The sequence below is a fragment of the Ailuropoda melanoleuca genome, chromosome 2, assembly GCF_002007445.2.
Source record: "Ailuropoda melanoleuca isolate Jingjing chromosome 2, ASM200744v2, whole genome shotgun sequence".
NCBI lineage: Eukaryota > Metazoa > Chordata > Mammalia > Carnivora > Ursidae > Ailuropoda > Ailuropoda melanoleuca.
In genome coordinates this window covers 124,853,416-124,878,602 of record NC_048219.1, presented here as the reverse complement: position 1 = coordinate 124,878,602, position 25,187 = coordinate 124,853,416, and the positions used below count along the sequence as shown (strand labels likewise).

The following is a 25,187-nucleotide window of genomic DNA, read 5'->3' as shown; positions in this document are numbered from 1 at the left end:
TGGATGTCAGAGAAGAGGTTTAGACTGGAGATTGAGGTGATATTTACAAATGAAGAGACTATCTGAAATTAGCAAGGGAGTGAGTGCTGACAGGAAAACAGGCCAGCTTCAAGGACTTACCCTTGGGGCATATCTATATTTACAGCTTAAGGAGAAGAAAAGGCACCAAGAAATAACAAAGGAAGGAATGGCCAGAGAGGTACAAGAAAAATTCAGGCATCACAGTGACTTGACAGACAAGTGAAAATTTGTTTCAAAAAGAAGATAGGAATCAACTATACTTTTATGCTGATAACCCAAGAAACATGAAGGCTGAGAACTTAAAATTAAATGGAACAATGTAGGAATCATTAGTGATTTTGGCAGGAGCAGTTTTGCTGGTAGTGCAAGAATTGAAGTTAACTGAAGTGGGTTTTAGACAACATGGAGGTGTGGAGTGGTTCAAGACACTGACTATAGCCAATTCTTTCCAACAGATTTTGAAAAGGAAGAAAAACAGACATATCTGTGAGAAGGGTTGTCTTAAGAGTTACTTTGTTTATATATTTGTTTTTAAGGAAGAATAAGCAGCATGTTTGCCTCCTGTTGAGAATAACTCAAGAGAGAAAAAGAAATTGATGATGGAAGAGGTGTGCGGATTTGTTGTCATAATGTGCTTGAGTAAGAGGGGATAACATCTAGATTGGGATAGATGGGCTAGTGGTCATTAGCAGCATGGACAATGCATTCATAGCAATAGAAGAGAAGGTAGAGTGTAGGACTACAAATGTAAGAAGAAGTAGATGTGATGGTGAGACCAGTGGGGATTTTCTTCTATTTGCTTCTGGTTTCCTCAATAAAATAAAAAAGTAAGATCATAAACTGAAAGAGAGGATGTACTAGCGGTGTGAGGAGAGTGCTAAAATTATGAAATAATAAGTTACAAAGTGGAAGAGAGAACAGACAAGGGAAATGTCAGATGACTGCTGAAGGGCCTGCCTAAGGGTAGTTAGTGATCATGACTGTGAGACAGCATGACTGCCAGCATGACCATATGAACTGTCCTCAAAATAAACTATTACATTAGATCAGTCTCTTCAAAACACCATACATCAGCCTATTTTGTGCTTCTCATCTCTTCCACCCCCTTGGGATCTCCATGTTCTCCCTTTTAAGTTCTGCCCATTATATAAGGGCTAACCCATGGTTCATATTATCTATGAAGTTTTTACTAACATGACTCTCTGTCTTCTTTTCCTCTATTTATATTCACTAGTGTTTTCTAGTAACTGAGAGAGCATACCAGGAGTTATGCTGCTTGGATTCAAATGTCACCCGTATGACTTTGGAGAAGTTCCTTATCCTCTCTGCGAATGTCTCCCAACCCATCAAACAGATACAACAAAACAGAGAATATACCTCAAGGGGCTTTTGTTGAGAATTCCAAGACAGAATGCAGGTAAACTACTTAATATATTGTCCGCTAAGTAGCAAAAGTTCAACAAATATTGACAATTAGTTACATTTACTATTATTACAGAATTTATTAATTCATGTATATTAATTGATTCATGGGGAAAATTTTTCCTTAATCACTATGCTATGTAAGCCCATTAGGAATAGGAACTATGTGTTATATCTGCTTTTAAATTTCTCACAAAATAGTGGTCAGAAAGGAGACACTGGATGAGTGTTTACAAAACTGAATTTTATTTATTAACTTGCATTGTAAAATTTAACCTTATCTCACATAGTATGATGATACAATTGTTACTTTACGGAGCACCAAGGTGGCTCAGTCAGTTAAGGGTCCGACTCTTGATTTGAGCTCAGGTCATGATCTCAGGGTCATGAGATCCAGGGATCTGCCCCTCCCCCAACTCTCTCTCTTTCTCTCAAAATAATAAATAAAATCTTTAAAAAAAAAGTTACCTTATACTGGATCTTTCCATTTGAATTTCTTAGAAAACTAACTAACTCATTAAATATAACCAGCTAGCTTCCTATGATATTTTAGTAAAAATGTCTCTATCTCAACTGCACCACGGGATTACTTAAAAAGGAAAAGACATTATAAAAAACAAACGGAAGGAATGTCTTTCTTCAGAGGAAAAATAGATCAAGACATGATAAATGCAGTAAATGATACATGGTAGACAATATATTTTTATACATACATTTTTTATCCTAAGATCATATATTCCAAATATGTATATCTTATATTCCATATATTTTAAGTTGGACATGAAGTGTACAAAATTAAATTTATGTATTTTTAACACTGCTTTAATATGGTTTATTTTTTGACACTGTTCTATATGTTTTAATGCAAAAAATTACATAGAAATATTAAGGTATTAAATATTAAAATTAGAAGACTGAACACAAATTTTCTCATTTAAATAGCAATAATCATTAAGAAAGTATATTGGTTTCAGCAAGGAGACTTTGCAAGGTCATGAAAATATTATGATATACAATGAGAATTTTTAGGCATATGCCAACATCTCCCATGTCAAAAAAATGACGAATTACTGTCATAATTATATTAAACTATATTGACTATGAAATCACATCTTCCTCAGCAAAGTAACACTGGAAGTTGGTAGTAGAAACAATTTAGCCTTCCTGTAAGGCACTGATATGTGTACAGATAACATCTGTCATGGGAAAATAGGAAAAATTTCATACAGAAGTCAAATATCTGCTCCACATAGGATTATTCTAGCAATAGCAGAACTCTGTTTTTTAAGTTGAATCAATCTGCAAATGTTTGTTGAAAAACCATCTTTACTTTTTAAATTAGATTTTTTTTCATGTGGCAAGTTAAAAACTACACATTTATAACCCCAAAGTCTACCTTTCAAGGGCCAATTTTAGTAATAGTAGAATCTCAAAAATTTTTAAATTATATTTTGCCCAATTATGCTAACACTATGCAGATAAATGTAGCATCAATTTCACAAAGGAGAAACAGAAAATGAGAATATTAATTGGATTTCTGAACTCTGTTCCACATCTTTTCTTTTTAATTTGAGAAAAACTACAACTTTCTTATTCTGTCAAGAACTTTGCCTGTAAAGATAACAATAGTTTCCACAATATTTTGGTTTATCTCATGTGCTCATGTGTGGAATTAATTTCACTACCCAGATTAAAATTGGTATTTAAGTATGACTCTGTGTGTGTCTCTGTGTATGTGTGTGTGCATGTGTGTGTGTAAAATCAGCAATACCACCAATCTCCTAGTCACCCAAATGTGAAACGTTACAGTCATCTTTTGACTCCTCTGTTTTCTCTTCTCTTGTACCCAGTCAGTCACTGGATTTCATTTCAAAATATACTTTGAATCGTCTCCTTTCCCTCCCCCTAATTTGCTTCAGGTTTAAAACACACACATCACACATACACACACACACACACACACAATTGAAAATTCAATTACATGCCTATCCCTCTTGAAGCTCTCCTGAATTTGGTGTTTATCTTTCCCCTTCATTTTAATTTATTACTACATATTGCTTTATGTTTCTAAGACAATTATCCTAGACAAGCTCCTTATCTAATCATATCTACATGAATATAATAGCCAAGAGGAATCCTATTAAATTCAAGCTTTTCCAATCTATAATATCCTCCATATAAATAAAATGGCAGAAATGTTTCTTCCTAAATATCATTTCCTTCATGTCATGTTTCTCCTCTAATACCTCCTAGTTGCACACCATGACATATCTAAACAAAGGCAGAGGCATTGTTTGTAAGATTCTTCATCATCCTCCCTGGGCCAGTGATCTGGAATGGCCAGCCTTCCATGCTCATTGGGTTGTTTCCTCACAAGGCCTCATGTACTTTCTGTCTAAACTCCATCATCTTTTTCCATTCCTCAATTATCCAAAATCTCTGCGTTTGAAAAATTGCTTTTTCTTTTATATTTTTAGAATGCAATCCATCACATTTTCATGATATGAGCTCTGATTTTTAATAAAGATTATGAAAATAAACATTTCTGCCATGAGTCACATAGAGTAAAAATTTAGGGTATACAAAATTAGAAGAAACATAAGGGAACATTAATGGATATAAAAGTGGGTAAATATAAAAACACTTATAGTCCTAAATACCTCAAGTAGGAAAAATATAAGTAAAAATATAATTACCATAGTAGATTTTAAGACTAAAAATTAAATTATCTGATTATTCAATTAGAATTTGCTAAACAACGGGCACCTGGGTGGCTCAGTTGGCTAAGCATCTGCCTTCAGCTCTGGTTATGATCTAAGGGTCCTGGGATTGAACCCCACATCCAGGGCTCCCTGCTCAGTGGGGAGTGTGCTTCTCCCTCTCCCTCGGCCCTTCCCCCCTGCTCATGCTCACTCTCTCTCTCAAATAAATAAAATAAAATAAAGAATTTGCAAAACAAAAGAAAAAAGATATTTGATCAACTTAAATGTATCAACTCTTAAAAAGATAAATGAACAAATAGCCAGGGAACATACCCAAGTTGACCTATAATCCATGTTCTTAACAAGTACTTTCATTGGCTCTGTTCTACAAAGAAATGGTTTGCTTCTCAAGTGTTTTTATTCCTACCCAGAAAGCTATCTTCTTTCTCTCTAAGTCTGGTTCCATACACATCCATTCTAGAAAGCCAGACTTCAAATACACCCACTTAAAGCTTTCCTTCATTTCACCTCCACACAGTGGTACTTCTAAATTCACACTTCCAGGTCCAATTGACCCCCAAACAACACAGGATTGAACTGTATGGGTCCACTTACACACACATTTTTTTTTAAATATAAATACAGTACATTACTATAAATGTATTTTCTTTTCCTTATTATTTTCTTAATAACATTGTATTTTCTGCAGCTTATGTTATTGTAAGAATACAGTGTGCAATACATGTGTTCTCTCTCTCCTCTTGTTCTCTCTCAAACAAATAAATTTAAAAAATAGGGAAAAAAGCTTTATGACATTGGATTTGGCAATCATTTCTTGGATATGACACAAAAGCACAGGAAAAAGGGTAAAAACAGATTAACTAGACCATGTCAAAGTTTAAAACTTCTGTTTTTGATCAAAGGACAAAAGCAACAGAGTGAAAATGCACCTTACAAAATGGGAAAAGATATTTGCAAATCACATATCTGATAAGGAATTAATATCCAAAATATATTAAAAAAAAACCTCCTGCAACTCAACAGCAAAGTAACCCCAAACAATCCAATTAAAACACAGGCAAATGACTTGAACAGACATTTCTGCCAAGAAAATATACAAATGAATAAAAAGCACATGAAAGGATATTCACCATCACTAATCAATGACATTAAAACTATAAGATACCTCACGTCTAGTAGAATGGCTACTCTCAAAAAAAAAATACAAAAAAGAAAAGAAAAGACTGAAAAAGAAAAGAAAAAGTATTGGCAAAGATATGGAGAAACTGGAACCCCATGCACTGGTATAGCTGCTGTGATAAACAGTATAGTGCTTCCACCCAAAATTAAAAACTGAATTAGCATATGACTAAGGAATTCCACTCCTGGGCATGTATATGCAAAAGAACTGAAAACACAACCTCAAAGAGATATTTGTAACCCCATGCTCATTGAAGGATTATTCACAGGAGCCAAAAGGTGAAAGCAAACCCAGTGTTCATCCATAGATGGGTAGATGGAAGTAGTATATACATATAATGAAATATCATTTAACTTTAAAAAGTTAGGGAATTCTAACACACACCATAATATGGATGAACCGTGAGGACATTCAGCAAAGTGAAATAAGCCAGTCACAGACAGACAAAAGCTGTATGATTCCAATTATATGAAGTGCCAAGAGTACTCATATTCATAGAGACAGAAATTTGAATGCTGATTGCCAGGGGCCAGGGACAGAAGCGAATACAGAATACAGAGGAGCTGTTTAATGGATACAGAGCTTCAGTTTTGCAAGACGGAAAGAATTCTGGAGATTGGTGGCACAGCAATGTGAATATATTTACAGAGGAGGGAAAAAAAAACTTTTTCTCTGCCCTCGTTTTTAGAACATCAGGCCTGCAAATTAAATTGACAAAAGAAAGAGTAACAGGAGAAAAGGCATAAAAATTTTATTTGATATTAATATTTTTGGGTTTTATGTGTATGGAGGCCTTCACATAAAAGTACTGAATACCCAAAGACGTGGTTAAACTTGGCAGCTTGTATATCACTTTAACAAACAGTGATAAATTGTGAAGAAATGACAAGACAAAAAAAAAAAGCAAAACAAAAAAACCCAACAACAACCATGTTTAGGTTCATATTTGGGGTGGTAAATTGTGTTAAAGCAAACACATGGGAGAAACTAATGGCAGATAAGGGTTAGTAAGTTTAGTTTATTTTATGCATAATAATCTCAGTGCCATCTCTATCTCCATTGAAAAAGGTTGTTGTTCCCTTCCTGGTTCAAGAGAGAGGGACACTTTCTAAAGGGAAAGGCATGGCTTGTTTTTAGGCAGAGAGGACACATAAGAGAGTTTTTCCTATATCTGCAGTCTCTCAGTTGCCTTCAATTTAAAATAACCTTTATGTGAAAGTGGTATGGTTTGGGGTGGCATATTCTGATCCCCTTCATACTTAACACTAATAAAATGTACACTTAAAAATAGTTAAGATAATACATTTTATACTATGTATATTTTACCATAATTTTTAAAATTAAATAAAGAGATTGTTGAGGGGTAGTTCAAGTCTAAATTGGGTTATGCAGCATGCTTTCTGCTTACAGTGGTATGAAAATGTGTCTCTGAGAACATACCTAGAAATGTTTTACTCCAAGTTATTTGAAAGTCATAGTGTAATACTTATCACCTCCATTTTTGTCAAATATATATATGTATTGATATGCATACATAAACACACACATTCTTAAACATCCCTTTTAATTTGGGTAGTGAAATTAATTCCACACATGAGCACATTACATAAATCAAGTATTGTACAAATTATTAATTCTATCAAAATTTTTGCCTCCATATGAAAGTTGTAGTAATTCTCAAATTAAAAAGAAAAGATGTGGAACAGAGATGAGAAATCCAATTAATATTCTCATTTTCTCTTTCTCCTTTGTGCAATCAATGCTATACTTGTCATATTTTAATTCATGGGAAAGGCAATCCATATAAATGGACAAGTACACTTATGAGATTGAGCACAGAAAAAAATGTATACTACGGTTCATTTTTGTTTTATGTAGTAAATAAACTTCTTGTCCTCTGAGAGCAACTTATTCAGAATTTGTGTCCTATAGCTCTTCCACTAATAATGCAAGACTGCTCGAGTCTTTTTCTCTTCATCAGCTTGCATGTGTGCATACGTAAGAAGCGGTTATTTGGTCTAGGATATAAATAGCTGAAATAAATCTCCTATTTCCTCATTTTTTCCCTGATGAAATATATTTAAATGCCAGCTGCATTATAACCTTCAAATAACTCAATACCAGAACTTGAAGTGCTATTAAATGTCTGGATACAAGTAAATGCTAAAGAACCTTAGCATTTTGTTTTAATTGCTCGTAGCTTTTTTATAAATATTCACCCAATAATTACTGTTAATTTCTTATTCAAAGATAATTGCAGAGTAAAGGGAAAAGCCAACTGCTCAAGTTTCCTCACTTAGTTGAAAAAGGGAGTCTAGGGCATAAGAGAATCCTACAGAAGAAGGATAATAAACATAAAAATTTCACTAGGAACTCAGGGCACTCCTACTCTTACTTTGTCATTTTTGCAATTATAGGTGTGTTCACAGGATACTGTTAATTAGTTGCTTATGTATATCTATCCCTTTTACCTCCTTACAGTCAGGGGCTGTTAGATACATTTATTTGTTCTCAAAGCTAAGTTTGTAGTAGGTATGTGACAGGGGCTGTTTGGTTGGTTGACTGATTTGCTGATTTAATCAGTGAAAGGAAACTGGGGCTTAGAAAATGAATGTCTTGCCCAAGACCTAACAGTGAGCCGCAGAGACAGATCTTAAACTTACGTGTTTGGCTCTATATCTAGAGATTTTTCCCAATTACTTGAAAAATCTCTCTCCACAGTGGGCTTTTTCTTCTCATATTTGTTTTGCATATAATGGTATAGAGTCATGTACCTATCTCATTGATTATGGTCATAGTCATGTTTTCTCTACTTCTAGAACAGCCTAGAAGCATGAGATAACGTTGACTACTGATGTCCAGGCAAACCAAAGTATGAATTTTGCTGGCATTCAATGGATATGCAATTCAAACACTGTTTTCAAAAATAATACAAACACAAACAAACACACACACACACATATCTGTACATTTGCTTAATGATTATTCCTTTACTTTTGTATCTTTATGGAGTTTTACATATCCATAGATTCATTATATTTCTAGCATTGACTGTTACAGGGACTCAGGAAATATTTAACATCTCTATGTGTTAGTAAAAAGAAATGATAATATTTAGGTGTTTAAATTTCAATCAACTTACCCAAACATGGGTTTCTTAAAGAGGCTTTCCCTCACTACTCTATTCCCCACACCTTATCATTCTTAGGTCTTTTATTTATTTTAAGTTTCATCAAGCAGAAACTTCGTCTTGTTCACTGTTATATCCCAGGCACACAGAACAATATTTGGCACATATTAGCATATTAAGTGCTCAAAAATAATGCATTTAATCTCTCTTAATGGATTTTTTTATTTGGTAACTCTCTAAATCTCTCTCTCCAGATATTAAACATAAAAATCTTCTGTTAAAATCTAAACAAAATGACATCTATTTACTTGCTTCGTGAAAACAGTAATATTTGAGCCCTGTTCTTACATCCAAACTACATAAATTCACAAAATCTTAGAATGGTAATTATTGAGAAACATGGTAACAAATCCCTAATGCTGACCATTAACACATTAAGCTGATATTCATTTTCCTCAAAGTTCTGAATCAGAATTTTATGGTATTTCACTTTTGTTTTGTAAGTTAGGGAGTTTATGCGCAAAAAAGAGAGGGGGTGGTAATTTTATTTATATGTATATACAGACTATAACAAGAATCCTAGAAATGGAGGGACTTAAAGAAAGTAAGAAATTTAGTAAGATCTTCAGCCTTAACTGCACTTAAAATATCCTATTACCGTGACTATTGTATACTATCATTTTATTTGCTCAAATAATTAGAGTATATACAAATGTATTATACATGTTAATAAATTAAGTATATTAAATAAGTTAATTAATGTAAATATTCAAATATCACTAGGAATGGACATTCTAGAACTTAACCAAAACTTGTGTCCTGATGTTTCATCACAATTATCTCAAGGAAAAAATATTTTTTATCTACTCTCTTCTCTGTGAAAACATGGGATATTTACTTACAGTTTTTGCTCTGAACATATCTTCAAATATTTGTAGATGGATATTAAGGCCAAACACAACATTAAACTATTAGGATAATTTTCTGAATTCAGTCAAGCCAGTTTAAGGCTATATTCTAGTAAAATATGCTGAGATATTTGAATAAATTGCCTGTGTGGTTCAGACACTTTGGAAGTAAATATCAACTCAACTTTTCCACTAAAATAAATTAAGCTCTTTTTAAAACTATTTCTCAATACCAATTTTGTACACTTTTATATAATTTATCAGTCATTATTGAGACTAACTTAATGTGTTCATATCTTTTTAAGATATAACTATCCAACAATTGAACTGTAACTAATACCAAAATTGAAAAAAAAATGTTTTCTACATCAAATGAGAATTGGCAGATTTCTACTTTTTTTAAATAACAGTTTGGATATCTGATTCATGATGTGTTTTTCAACATTAGATTTTCCCAGTTACACAATTGAGTCATTCAACATGACTTGCAAATATCTCCAGTAAACCTCACATACATTTTATGATTTGTCTAGAAAGTTTGGATGGTTTTTATGTTTTTTTCACTGATAGTACACACTACAGTGGTGCATAAAAATAAAAGAAAATTATTCATTTCAATAATATTANGTATCTCCAGTAAACCTCACATACATTTTATGATTTGTCTAGAAAGTTTGGATGGTTTTTATGTTTTTTTTCACTGATAGTACACACTACAGTGGTGCATAAAAATAAAAGAAAATTATTCATTTCAATAATATTATTTCACAGAGTATTTTTAAAATCTCAAAATTCAGACAGTAATAATCAAAGTAAACAGGGGGTGGTTCAAGATGGTGATGTAGAAAAATCCTCAACTTACTTCCTCCCCCAGACACACCAAATCTGCAGCTCCATACAGAACAACTCCCTCTGGAAATTAGCTGATCAGCTCCTCCACAACATAGGATAATGGGGTCACATTAAGATGGGAGGGAGAGGCAGAGACTCGGTCTCACCAAAATCCCTACCCCAACACAGCAATCCTCAATCAACCACCCACAATCAGATCATAACCAGGTCTCACAAATGCAGAGTTTTTCCCTGAGGGACAAGAGATTTATTCTCCACATCTGGCACCCCAACCCTGGAGACCTGCACTGAAAAGACAAGGCCCCAGAATGGCTGGCTTTGAAAACCAACAGAACTTGTGTCCAAGAAACCCAAAGGGATGTAGGAAGCTGAGAATCTCTCTTAAAGGGATCGTATGTACACTCATGCACCCCCAAGACCCAGCACAAAAGCAGCAGTTTGAAAGTCACTCTACCATGTGTGAAAGAGATTCATTTGCTAAACTTAAGTGCCTGCTGGAGGGGCAGGGGCCTGACGGGAGTCTCTGGAGACAGGTGCTGGTGCACACGATTTTGGGGCTTTCATTGGTAGAGCCAGTGATGGTGGATGACATTTTTTACACTCTTCCCAGTGCCAGTGAGTGTGCCTCAACCCTGCACTCTCTCATGGCTTTGCTAAAGCCAGCAGATGTATCTCCCCTCAGCGCTCCCCTACAGTTTCCCTAAAGCTGGCAGGCATGCCCAGGTCCTGAACTACCCCACAGCACCACTAAAACAAGTGCGAGCACCCTAGGCCCATGATCCCCATTGTCCCCTTAAAGCTGGTGGGTATGTACAGTCCATATAGGGGATGCCTTTTAAGTCTTCAACTATAGTGGCAAGGGGGGTTTGAATTTCTGGGCCCTACAGGTCCCCAGAAACAATTGGAGAGACAGTTTTTGGCAGGCTAACAACCCCAGGGTACAGCACAGACAGAAGACTGAAACACCTGGGGGTGCCTGGCTGGCACAGTCAGTTAAGCGCCTGCCTTCAGCTCAGATCATGATCCAGGGTCCTGGGATTGAGCCCCACATCACATCAGGTTCCTTGCTCAGTGGGGAACCTGCTTCTCCATCTCCTACTGCTTGTGCTCTCTCTCTGTGTCAAATAAATAAATAAAATCTTGAAAGAAAGAAAGAAAGAAAGAAAGAAAGAAAGAAAGAAAGAAGAAAAGAAAAAAAAAAGAAAAGAAAGGGAAAGGAAAGGAGGAAAAAAGAAGACTGAAACACCTGAATCTTTCTGTGAAAAGGCCTATTTACTGGTCCTGGAATTTCAGCCTAAGGGGCAGGCTACACGTTCAGCACATTTCTTCAGAGGATACAGAGTTGCTCTTCGGGAACATAGGCCAGGGGATGCCATCTTTGTGCTCTCCTGTGGGTGAATTACAGCCAGCCAGTACCTCTCAGAAAGGAGTTTATACAGTCATTTGGAGCTTTGATTTTTGCATTTGTTGCCAAGGAGATACTTCCCAAAGGCCTGGTGTGGAGGCCAGCAGGGTTTACAACTGTAGTTGCACAGGACTGTGTATATATTAGCATACTTTAAAAGCTGCTGCCTGAGGGTTTGATTTCCAAACAGCCTGAAACTAGGGACTAAGATCCCTCCCTCTGAAATGACAGGTCTTGATACAACCTCAAAAATAGGAATGGATCAAGAATAAATTAGGCTGTTTAGACAATTGCAAAGGTTTGAGAGACAACCAAGAGCTAGGACAAGGCTGAAAGATAAGGTTCATCTTCTATATGAAGCCACTCCTTCAAGTCTGGGAGAAGTAGGTGTTTCTCCTAATACATGGGTACGAACACAAAGAATCAAGGAAAATGAGGAAACAGATAAATATGTTCCAAATGAAAGAACAAGACTCTGGAAAAAAACTTTAATTAAAGGAAGATAAGCAATTTACCTGAAAACAGTTCAATGTAATGGTATAACGATGCTCACTGACTCAGGAGAAGAACAGATGAACATGGTAGAACTTTGACAAAGAGATAGAAGATATTAGAAAGTACCAAATAGAAGTCACAGAGCTGAAGAATAAGATAACTGAACTAAAAGGTACACAAATGTTTTCAGCAACAGACTAGATGAAACAGAAAAAGGATCAGTGATCTGGAAGAGGGCAGTGGAACTCACCAAAGCAGAATAGCAAAAAGAAAAAAAAAATTTAAAAAAGTGAAGATAACTTAAGGGGTCAATAGGACAATATCAAATAAAACAACATTTGCATTATAGGGGTCCCAGAAGGTGAATAAAGAGAGAAAGGGGCAGAAAACTTATTTGAAGAAATAATAGCTGAAAACTTCTCTAACCTGGGGAAGAAAACAGACATCTAGATCCAGGAAATTCAATGAGTCTAAAAAAATGACTGGAAGAGATCAACACCAAGACACACTATAATTAAAATGTCAACAATTAAAGATAATGACTCTTAAATGATACATGAGAAAAAGGACGTGATATGTATAAGATAACTCCCATAAAACTATCTGCAGATTTTTCACGGTAACTTTGCAGGCTAGAAGAGAGGCATGATATACCTAAAGAGCTGAAGGGAAAAAACTTCCAATCACAAATACTCTACCCAGCAAGATTATCATTCAGAATTAAAGGAAATATAGTTTTCCAACAAGCAAAAGCTAAGGGAGTTCACACAACTAAATGAGCCTTACAAGAAATGTTAAAGGGACTTCTTTAAGCTGAAAAGAGAGAATACTAATTAGTAACAAGAAAACAGATGAAAGTAAATATCTCAATGGTAAAGGTAAATAAATAGGAAAGGTAGTAGATTAAACTTATAAAGCTAGTATGAAGGTTAAAAAACAAAAGTAGTATAAGTGCCTATAATTTGTTAAGGAATACACAAAATAAAAAGACGCAAAATGTGACATGAAAATATAAAATGCAGGTGGGGGTAGTGGCGGTGAAAATGTAGTTTTAGAATATGTTCAGACTCAACTTGTTAATCAACTTAAAATAGACTGTTGTATATGTAGGCTACTATATGTGACCATTTTGTTAACCACAAAACAAAAACCTGCAGAAGATACACAAAAGATAATGAGAAAAGAACCTAAGCATAACATTAAAGAGAGTCATCAAACCACAAAGGAAGAGGGAAAAAGAAGAAAAAAGAAAGAATAAGTACAAAACTACAAGAAAATCAGAAAACAATTAACAAAATGGCAAATAGTGCACAGCTCTCAATAACTACTTTAAATATAAATGGACTAAATTCTCCAATGGAAAAAAACAAAGACTGGATGAATGGATTAAAACAAAGAAACAAATCAGACCCATCTGCATGCTGCCTACAAGAAACTCACTTCAGATGCAAGAACACACACAGACTGAAAGTGAAGGGATGGAAAAAGATGTTTCATGCAAATGCAAATGAAAAGGAAGCTGCAGTCACTAAGCTTTTATTAGACAAATTAGATTTTAAAACAAAGACTATAATAAAAGACAAAGAAGGGCATTACATAATGATAAAGGATCAATCCAGCAAGAAGATGTAACATTTATAAATACCTATACACTCAATACACCCAACATAAGAGCACCTAAATTTAAATAGCACATATTAACAGACCTAAAGGGAGAAATGAACAGCAGTACAGTAAGAGTAGGGTTTTTAAAACCTCACTTACATCAGTGGATAGATTGTCCAGACAGAAAATCAGTAAGAAAACATCGGCCTTAAACAATGCATTAGACCAAATGGACTCTATAAATATAGAACATTCCACCCGAAATAGCAAAATACACATTCTTCTCAGGTGCATATGGAACACTCTCCAGGATATATCGTATGTTAAACCACCGAATGAGTTTAAATACATTTAAGAAGACTGAAATCATATCAAGCATCTTTTCCAACCACAATAGTATGAAAGTGGAAATCAATTACAAGATTAGAAAATTAAAAGAAAATATGTAGAGATTAAACAACATGGCACTGAACAACTAATGTGTCAGTGAAGAAATCAAAAGGGAGCTAAAACAAAGAATCAAGCCAACAAACAAAAAAGGCTTAAGAATGTAAATGGAAATACAACACACCAAAATCTATGGGATGGAGAAAAAGCAGTTTTACAAAGGTATAGTTCATAGTGATATAGACTTATATCAATGAGTGAAAAATCTCAATCTAGTTGTAAACTTAACAGAACTAGAAAAGGAAGAACAAACAGCACAAAGTTAGTACAAAGGAAGAAACAATAAAAATCGAGCAGAAACAAATGAAATAAAGACTAAAAGACAACAGAAAATATCAATGAAAGAGCTGGTAAAAGGGTAAACAAAATTGATAAACCTTTTACTAGACTCATCAAGGGGAAAAAAAAAAAGAGAGAGAGAGGACCCAAATAAATAAATCAGAAATGAAGGAACACAATTTACAACTGATACTAGAGAAATACAAAGGATCAAAAGAGACTACTATGAACAATTATACACCACCAAATTGGACAACTTAGAAAAAATGGATAAATTCCTGAAACATATAACCTTCCTGAATCACGAAGAAAGAGAAAATCTGTACAGACGAATTACTAGTAAGGAAACTGAATTAATAATCAAAAACTTCCAAACAAACAAAAGTCCAGGACCAGATGGCTTCACTGGTGAATTCTACCAAACATTCAAAAATTTAATACACACCCTTCTCAAAGTCTTCAGAAAAACTGAAGAATAATGAATACTTACAAATTCATTTTATAAGGCCAGCATTACCCTAATACAAAAGCCAGACAAGAACACCACAAAAAAAAAGAAAATTATAGGCCAACACCCCTGATGTGCATAAATGCAAAATCTTGAACAATTATTTGCAAACCCAATTCAATGTTGAAAGGACCTTGCATAATGATTAAGTGGGATTTATTCCTGGGATGAAAGGACGGTTCAACATCTACTAATCAATCAATGTGACACACCACATTAACAAAATTAGGGATAAAAAATCACATGGTCACCTCAATAGATGAAGAAAAAACATTTGACAAAGTTCAACATCCATTTAAAATAAAAATGCTCATCAAAATGGGTATAGAGGGAATATACCTCAACATACTAAAGGTTATATATGACAAGCCCACAGCTAACATCATGCTTATTGGTGAAAATCTGTTGCTCTACATCAGGAAAATGCCAAGGATTCCCACTCTTACCACTTTTATTCAACATAGCACTGAAGGTACTTACCAAAGCAATTCGGAAAGAAGGAGAAGAAGAAGGGGAAGGACGGAGAGGGAGAGGAGGAGGAGGAAGAGGAAGAGGAGGAAGAAATGACAGGCATTCAAACTCGACGGGAAGAAGTAAAACTGTCACTGTTTGCAGATGGTAAAATTTTACACACAAAAATCCCTAAAGACTCTATCAAAAAACTGTTAGAACTAATAAGCTAATTCAATAGCTAATTCAGTAAAGTTGCCGGGTACAAAATCAATACACAAATATCTACTGTGGTTTTATACACTAACAACAAATTATAGGGAAGAGAAATTAAGAAAACAATCCCATTTACAATTGTATCAAAAAGAATGAAATACTTAGGAATACATTTAATAAATTCAAGGAGATGAAAGACGGGGACACTGAAAACTATGATAACAATACAAAAATTGAAGACACAAAGAGAAAGATATTCCATGCTCATAGGTGGGAAGAATTAATATTGTTAAAATGCCCATATTACTCAAAATAACCTACAGATTTAACACAATCTCTATTCAAAATTACAACGGCTTTTTTCACAGAAATAGAACAAACAATCCCAAAATTTGTATGGAACCGCGGAAGATCTCAAATAGGCAAAGCAATATCTGGAAAGAAATAAGCTGGAGTCATCATGCTCCCTGATTTCAAAGTATATTACAAAGTTTTAGTAACCAAACAGTATAGTATTGGCATAAAAACAGACCCATAGATCAATGGAACAGAATAGAGAGGCCCCAGATAAACCCATGCATATATATGATCAATTAATTTATGAAAAAGGAGGCAAGAGCATACGATGGGGAAAGACAGTCTCTTAATAAATGGTTTTAGAAAAACTGGATAGACACAAGCAACGGAAGAAAATTAGACCACTATCTAACACCATATACAAAAATTAACTCAAAATGGGTTAAAGACTTGAATGTTAAGACTTAAAGCCATAAAACTCCTAGAAGAAAACGGACAGTCAGCTATTTGTCATCTCTCTTGGTGATGATTTTTTTGGATCTGATTCCAAAGTCAAAAATAAGAAAAGCAAAAATAAACAAGTGGGACTGCATCAAACTAAAACCTCCCTGAACTGCAAAGAAAACTACAAGCAAAATGAAAGGGCCACCTACCAAATGGAAGAAGATATTTGAAAATCACATATATGATAAGGGGTTAATATCCAAAATATGCAAAGAATTCATACAACTCAGTAATAATAAAACAAACAATCCAATTAAAAAATGGGCAGAGGATCTGTACAGACATTTTTCCAAAGATGATATACAGATGGCCAATAGGCACATGAAAATATGCTCATTATTACTAACCATAAAGCAATGGAAATCAAAACCTCAATGAGATATCACCTCACAACTGTCAGAATGGCTAATATAAAAAAGACAAGAAATTAGTGTCAGCATAAATGCAGAGAAAAAAGACTCTCGTGCACTGCTGGTGGGAATGTAAATTGGTGCAGCCATTAGGGAAAACAGTATGGAGGTTTCTTAAAAATATTAAGAATAGGACTACCATATGATACAAAAATTCCTCTTCTGGATATTTATCCAAAGAAGACAGAAACACACATTTGAAGTCACATATGCACCCTTACGTTCACAGCAACATTATTTACAATAGCCAAGTTTTGGAAATATCCTGTTTCCATCGATGGATAAATGAATAAAGAAGTGGTATGCATATGATGGAATACTCAGCCATAAAAAAAAAAAAACACGAAATATTGCCATTTGCAACAACATGGTTGGACCTTGACGGTATTATGCTAAGTAAAATAAGTCAGACAGAAAAAGACAAATACTGTATGATTTCACCTACAGATGGAATCTAAAAAACAAAACAAATGAATAAACAAAACAGATACAGAGAACAGATTGGTGGTTGCAAGACAGGAGGAAGTTTGGGGGCTGGGAGAAATGGGTGAATGAGGTCAAGAGGTACAAGTTTCCAGTTATAGAATAAATGTCATGGGTCTAAAATGTGCGGCATGATTACTACAGTCAATGATACTGTGTTGCATATTTGATAGGTGCTGAAGGAATAAATCTTAAAAGTTCTCATCACGAGAAAAAAATTTTGTAACTTTGTATGGTGATAGATGTTAACTAGACTTACCGTGGTGATCATTTCACAGTGTATGCAAATATCAAATAATTATGTTGTACCCTGTAATGAATATACTCTTATACAACAATTATACCTCAACTTAAGAAAGGCATGTGGTATTTAGAAATTCTTGTAATAAAGATGTGTCAAACTCATACACACACAAAATAAATAAAACCACCACAGCAAATACTGCATTTTGTGTAATCATTATAGTAATTCATTTGAATTCTCCATTTTCAAATGCTGAATTGTGCCATATTTTAAGGCTTAATTACTCAAGTACTTATTTTACTAAGTGATTCTTAAGAGAGGAAATACATTGGCCACAAATATTTTAAACAATGCTCAATGAAGATTTTCCTTCCTTTTTTAAAGTAATGGTTCTGTACTTGAGAAGTTGTTACCTTAATTATCCCAGATCTGATATAAAATTTATGTTCTTATAGTTGAAGGTGAAGATTTTTTAAAACTTTGAAATAGTGTTTTTATGTTTTTCCTGAATAGATATCACATTTATCCATCTTATCACAATATGATATATAAAACAAAGTAAGAAATGCATTATCATAATGGTATAATTAGCATCTAAAATGTTCAATATTATTTAGAAGAATATGCTTATTGTATACCTTAAATGTGTTTATGTACAAACACAAAAATATGGACAAAACTACCTATAAAATGATATAGGTCTTTGGAATGCACAAATGTAATATTCAATGTTTTAGTCATTTGCTAGAGGCCAGAAATGTCCATAATATGTAGTTATTTGTGTGTTTTTTTGAGAGAGAGACATTTCAAAAGCATACAAGGGTGTACAAAACCAGTTACTTAGCTATCAAATACACCTGCCAATCAAGTCCCACCACCTCAACAAAATTTGGTTACTCTATTTTGGTCTTATTTGAAGTCAGATTTAGTTAATACGATGTTAACATCACTATGCTACTAATGTAATTTTAGGTGGCAGACGTTATTTGTATTAACTGTGATTTTATTCTATATGTAGAAAAATATTACATGTCTAAAAGGACGACTTCTATTTACATGGAGGTGGAGTCTACAGCATATTTGTAAACTTGGAGATTTTCTAAAGGCTCATGACATATCTTTTCTAAGCGCCAAGAGTTTGCTTTATAAGGACTATATTACTAGGATGACAATACTGTCACTAAATACTCTGATTTTTATTACACCCATTTAAAATATGTCCAACTTGCTAGAGCATGTCTTACCATTAAGCACAAACGAGCTGAATTTTTCAACATCATTTTCCATGCAGTATTACTATTCTTAGGCAAATATTTCTTCCATAGCTAATAACTGAGCATTCTAATTATAAATAGTACCATAAATCGCTGGAATCTATAATAAATAATGTTTAAAGGGTCAAAGAATCTTACAGGCAATTGGCCATTTTTACACTGGAATAGCAAAACATACAGCTTTTCAATACAAAGTATAAGAGCTTTCTATTCAGGCAAGCATATAACCTATCAAAAAGCATGTTGACTCTGTATTTGGCAAGGTAAAACAAAGCAAAAAAAAAAAAAAAAAAAAAAAAAAAGAGAGAGAGAGAAACCTGTTAGGCTGTGTAAACTATTTTGCTCTGCCAAAGAAGAAAATAGTTCATATTTCTCATTATATGCATGCACAGTGCGTCCCTGCTATGGCATAGGTATTCAGAACCGTAGAGATCCAGAAGTTCTGAGATATTGTGAGATATAGAGATCACCAATATATGAGATTATATAACACATGTAAACTCACCCTTCTAATCTCACATCCGGAAGACTTCTGTTAAGGGCAATCAAATCACTGGCCATAAGGTTAAACTGATTGATTTTAAACAGTTCTTTCATTTTCTCCTGGTCATCTTTAGGAATCAGCACAGCTTTTCCCATTTCTCCTGGCCCTTCTTGGTTTCTTGAAATAACAGCTGTAAGACACACACAGGTACAAACACACATACAAACACACAGATAATGGACTGAATAAATAAATTCATGTGTTAGATTAGATTCTGAAGTCTATTATTTATATACTGGCTCAATTATATAATCATCAAGTCTTTATTGTTTACTTACAAACCATACACTACACTGATGAGACAACCTATTTTAATTCATTATCTCAATGCTGCATGTTATCTTTTAAGTCTAAACATATTACATGATTTATTAATCATTTAGACTTGATAAGCAATACAAAGCATCGAAACTTAAAACTTCTGTCATATTTTTAAATATAAATCATTAGAGAAGGGATGAACTCAGGCACTAGGCAGACAAAACTGTGCAAAATAAGAGAACTTTTGAAAGTATACCAAGATAAATTTATTTTCACATACAATTAAATGGTTTGATATTTAACATATCTACTCCCATTGCATCTTTATAAAAGCAAGCAAGGGTGATAACCCATCTCAATTGCAATTTGATTCCTCTGTCAAAGCATTTTCAAAACATAAAAGAATTTTCATAGTGGTGACATATAATTTCAAATGTCAAGTTGGATTTGGACACTATGTGCTCCGTAACTGGAACTTCACAAAAATATTATGGGCTTGACTATTTATTAAGAGAACTCAGGATCCCATATACAGGGTAATGTTCTGGTCATTTCCCCACAAGTTATCACTACACTAATATCCCCTCTAGCTCCAAAATGCATGGCTCAATATGCGTGTGTGTGTGTGTGTGTGTGTGTTTTCATGCATATGTGTATATGTATGTAAATATATAATAAAAAAATTCCAGTCAATCCTAATGGACCCTTAATTTACTCTTCATAATGATGTTAAATTAAGTTAAAATGAAAGGAATGTGGTCTGGTCTTGACTCTTTCAATGTGCTGCTATTTATTTCCTAACACATTAATCTTACTAAAATTAGCTTCCCACATTATTTAAAAGGACAAATTTTTGAACCCAGAACCTTAAAAAATGTTAAATGTATAAAGGACCTAAAGCCTGTGAAAATAATTTGTAAATTATAACATTTCATAAAAATACAAATTCCAAAAAAATAGAATAAGCTTGAAACTAGAACATAATAAGCAAAATTTTGCTTCCTTGATGTTTATCATTAGAGAACATCTACCCTGATATTACTAGTACTAATAACAACTGGATCACTCCGTTGATTATTCTCTTTGAAAGGTTATCCTGACTTAGTTATGACATGATCCAGACTACAAAAGAGAATAAGTATTTCTAAGGACCTTCAGATATGGGTATGAAGAAGGAAATATGCCCAGAAACCCTCTGATATATAGAAAAACAGTAAGAATTGGGAAAATTTTAAATGAAAAAAATTATATGTATCCAACCCCAAACTATTTAAAAAGCTGTCATCTAGAGAAAGCTTATAAAGAGCCTCACTCACTTTATGAAGCAAAAATAGAAATGATGACAGGAATTTTATGAAAAAGCACATTTTAGTCAATTTAAGAAATAAAATTCTAACAGCAATATTTTACTTTGGGAGTTAGTATGGCTATTATCCCTAAAATCAGATGAAGTTGGTAGAGTTGGCTTTCAGTGAATTTGTGTTCTTGGTGAGATGCTGGACTTGGATAAGTATTGAGTTTCCTTCCATTTCTAGGGTTTCTTTTTCAATTATTTATTCCACAAAAAGGGTTTAAAAATGAATATCTGTAGTTCCCTCTGATTTTCAAGCAAAGAACATGATCAGGCTACATAATACCTAGTTACCATTAATATTTTATGAATGTGCATGTATATTCTATTTTTTTGGCATTAAGATTTCAGACCAGAATATATAATCTATGCATACAGATATAGATATGGATAGATTATATATTCTGGTCTGTGTTCAGCATATATATAGATAGATAGATAATGCCAGAAAAAATAGGATTACTTTTTTTCTGATACAAATTTTTTGAATTTTGGATACAATAGAGAATGATTTTAAAAAACATAAAATATTTCAAAAGATAGAGAAAAAAATAAAAGAAGCTCATTATCGACTTCCCAGAGATAACCACTATTAATATGTTGGTTCATATTCTTTTCCTCTCTCTCTCTCTGTTTATATATAAATAGTAAAAATATATTACTGTGTCTTTTCATACACATGGAATAATACTAGTAATACTAAAACTTGATTTTTTCCCAAGTTTTCTTGCCTCTACTTTCATGTAGATCGATCTTATTCTTTTTAGTGATTCTGTTGTATTCTAGTCAATGAACCTAAGTTTATTTAACTCATATCCCAGTTGATGAATAATGGGGTTGTTTTCAGATCTTTACTATTATAAATGATGCTGCAAAATATTTATAACAATATTATCTTCACTACAAAGAGTAATAAACATCTTTCAAGTACTTATGAGGTGCCAAACATTTTGCTATACACTTTATAGACAGAATTTCATTTAATTCTCAAAGGATAGTGATATCTAAACATGGTATGTAACTTGCCCAAGCTCACATATCTAGAAAGTGTTGAAGTGGTGATTACAACTCAAGTCTGTCTGATTCTAGACTGAAACTCAACATTTACCCGGTGACTACTTCCATACATATGTTCTTGTATACTTGTACTAGTACATGCATGGTATACATTTATAAACACAAAATTGCTGAGCCAAAGATTATGCAGTATTTCACTTAAGCATGTATTTTCAACTTAACCACCAAAAAGTTTTACTAATTAGCACTCCCCATTGCAGAAAAACAGTACTACATTCTCCATACTCTTGCCAGCATTGTGTAGTATCATTTTCTCCCCAAAAAGACAGGCAAAAAATTATATCTTAGTGTTGTTTCAATTTTCACTTTTTAATAATTCATTGTTTTAATAATAAAATGTATACATTTAAATATCATTGTTGTCATCAGCTGTTGTATTATAACTCATATGCCTATCATCTCTGTTTTGGAGAAATGGGATAAAATTCTCAAGAAAGTTTTTTTTTCTTCTTTCAGTGTCGTATGTTGTTCATTTTCTCTATTACCATATATATCCAAACCTCTTATTTTGTTTCTATTCTTAATGCCTTTGGAATTCCTATCTTTGTTGAACACAACCAGGTGCCATGCTACCAGCAAGTTCCCATTATTCAATTCAACAATCAGCCAAGGTCAAGGACTTGGCCAGGGTAACTGACAAGAGAAGAATGGGAAAACACCATTTAAAGTTGACATTTTCTCATAAAAAATGATGGAAGTTATGGGAAGAGAAAAAGAAAGATTTTTTAAAACTTAACATGCTAAAAATAAATAAATAAATTAATTAATTAATTATATATATATATACACACATACATGGTATTTTAAAAAGAAAGCATAGAGCTCAAGGGAAAACCTAAGAAAAGAGCATCAAAAGAATAGCTGTTCAAAATAATTTCCTTAAATAAAATTTAAAAAATTCTTCAGAAAATAAAAAACTGATTAAAGAATTTAAGGTTAAGAATTTTTAGATATTGGGGTTAGAGTTAAGATGGCAGAGGAGTAGGGGACCCCTTTTTCAGCCGGTCCCGAGTCGAACTGGATAGGTACCAGACCAGCCTGAACATCCACAGAATCAGCCTGAGACGCAGGAAGATACATCTGGATCTCTACAAATGAACATATCCAGCGCTGAGTATTGAGGTATGAAGCGGGGAGCCCTGAAACCGCGCACAGATATCAGTAGATAAACAGAAGGGGGAGGGAGCCGCCCCGTTCGGGCGCCAGGAAGCGGTAGCCACCTGCACCAGGGAGCAGGCGGACTCGCGGACCGGCACCCGTGAGACAGCAGACTGAGACCGTGAGCCAGGAAGCATGTGCCACCAGACTTCTCATGGAACTCCAGTGGGCTCACTGGAACCAGACTGAGACTGGGAGCTCCGGGAGCGCATGGGGGTGGCCCACGGCTGGTGGCTGGCAGTGTTAGAAACACAAAGGACAGAGACGTGCTGGCCCTGGAAGTGAGGGCTGGGACGCCGGGTGTGGGGCGCATATCCCGGGATGCAGCAGGGTTGAGCAGCACCAACAGAAACAGAGTTAAAGTGGCCAGAACATCAGTGGAGAAAGGTCCGCGATCCCTCTGTTCTGAGACAGAGACTGAGATTCGGCCACTGCTGCTATGACACTCAGAAGCGGCACAGCAAACCTACAGGGAAAGCCGCCAGAGAACAAAAGCCTGGAAATACTGGCTCACAGTGTGCCCATCCCCATCCCCCCTCGCAGGGGACACGGAGACTCTACCCAAACAGGGTTTCCTGAGTATCGGCGTGGCAGGCCCCTCCCCCAGAAGGCAGGCTGAAAAATCAAGAAGCCCACATCCCTAAGATCCCTATAAAACAAGGGCACACGCCCTGGGTCCCAGTCAATAATTTGGGCTCTGGACAACCCCGCAACCTCTCCTCATCAGAATAACGAGAAGGAAAATCCCCCCCAGCAAAGAAAAGAAAATGAGCTGTGGCCTCTGCCACAGAACTAATGGATATGGATATAACCAAATTATCAGCAATGGAATTCATAGTAACAATGGTCAAGATGATGTGTAGACTTGAAAAAAGTAGTAATGAAAATGTTAATGAGAATATAGAATCTCTAAGGGTGGAAATGAGAGTGAATTTGGCAGAAATTAAAATTTCTATGAGCCAAATGCAGTCAAAACTAGAAGCTCTGACAGCCAGGGTGAATGAGGCAGAAGAACGAATCGGCGAATTGGAGGATGGGTTAGTAGAAGAAAAAACGAAAATAGAAGCTGGTCTTAAAAAAATCCACGCCCACGAATGTAGATTACGGGAGATTACTGACTCTATGAAACGATCCAATGTCAGAATCATCGGCATCCCTGAAGGGGTGGAGAAAAACAGAGGTCTAGAAGAGATATTTGAACAAATTGTAGCTGAAAACTTCCCTAATCTAGCAAGGGAAACAAGCATTCGTGTCCAAGAGGCAGAGAGGACCCCTCCCAAGCTCAACCATGACAAAACTATGTCACATAACGTCATAGTGCAATTCGCAAAATATTAGATCCAAGGATACAGTATTGAAAGCGGCCAGGGCAAAGAAATTTCTCATGTACCAAGGCAAAGGTATCAGAATTACGTCAGACCTGTCTACACAGACCTGGAATGAGAGAAAGGGTTGGGGGGGATTTTTAAAGCTCTTTCAGAGAAAAACATGCAGCCAAGGATCCTCTATCCAGCAAGGCTGTCATTCAGAATGAATGGAGAAATCAAGACCTTCCAGAATCTCTAGGCATTGACCAATTTCGTAACCACGAAACCAGCCCTACAGGAGATATTAAGGGGGGTTCTATAAAAGTAAAAAGGCTCAAGTGTGATACAGAACAGAAAGTCACAATCTATAGAAACAAAGACTTTACTGGCAACATGGCATCATTAAAATCATATCTCTCAATAATCAGTCTCAATGTAAATGGCCTAAATGCCCCCCAAAAAACACCACAGGGTTGCAGACTGGATACAAAGACATGACCCATCCATTTGCTGTCTACAAGAGACTCATTTTGAACCTAAAGATACATTCAGACTGAAAGTAAAAGGATGGAATACCATCTTTCACGCCGATGGACCTCAAAAGAAAGCTGGGGTAGCAATTCTCGTATCAGATAG

General features: G+C 34.7%; 1 protein-coding gene across 2 annotated transcripts in view; it reads right to left on the bottom strand.

Moving 5' to 3' along the window:
* Positions 1-25,187, bottom strand: part of GALNT13 (polypeptide N-acetylgalactosaminyltransferase 13) — a 522,090-nt gene that overhangs the window by 272,674 nt on the left and 224,229 nt on the right. For both annotated transcript variants that reach the window (XM_019799151.2, XM_019799150.2), the window contains exon 4: positions 19,359-19,527. In XM_019799151.2, the coding sequence (XP_019654710.1) occupies positions 19,359-19,527 (169 nt within the window). The remainder of the gene's footprint in view (positions 1-19,358; positions 19,528-25,187) is intronic.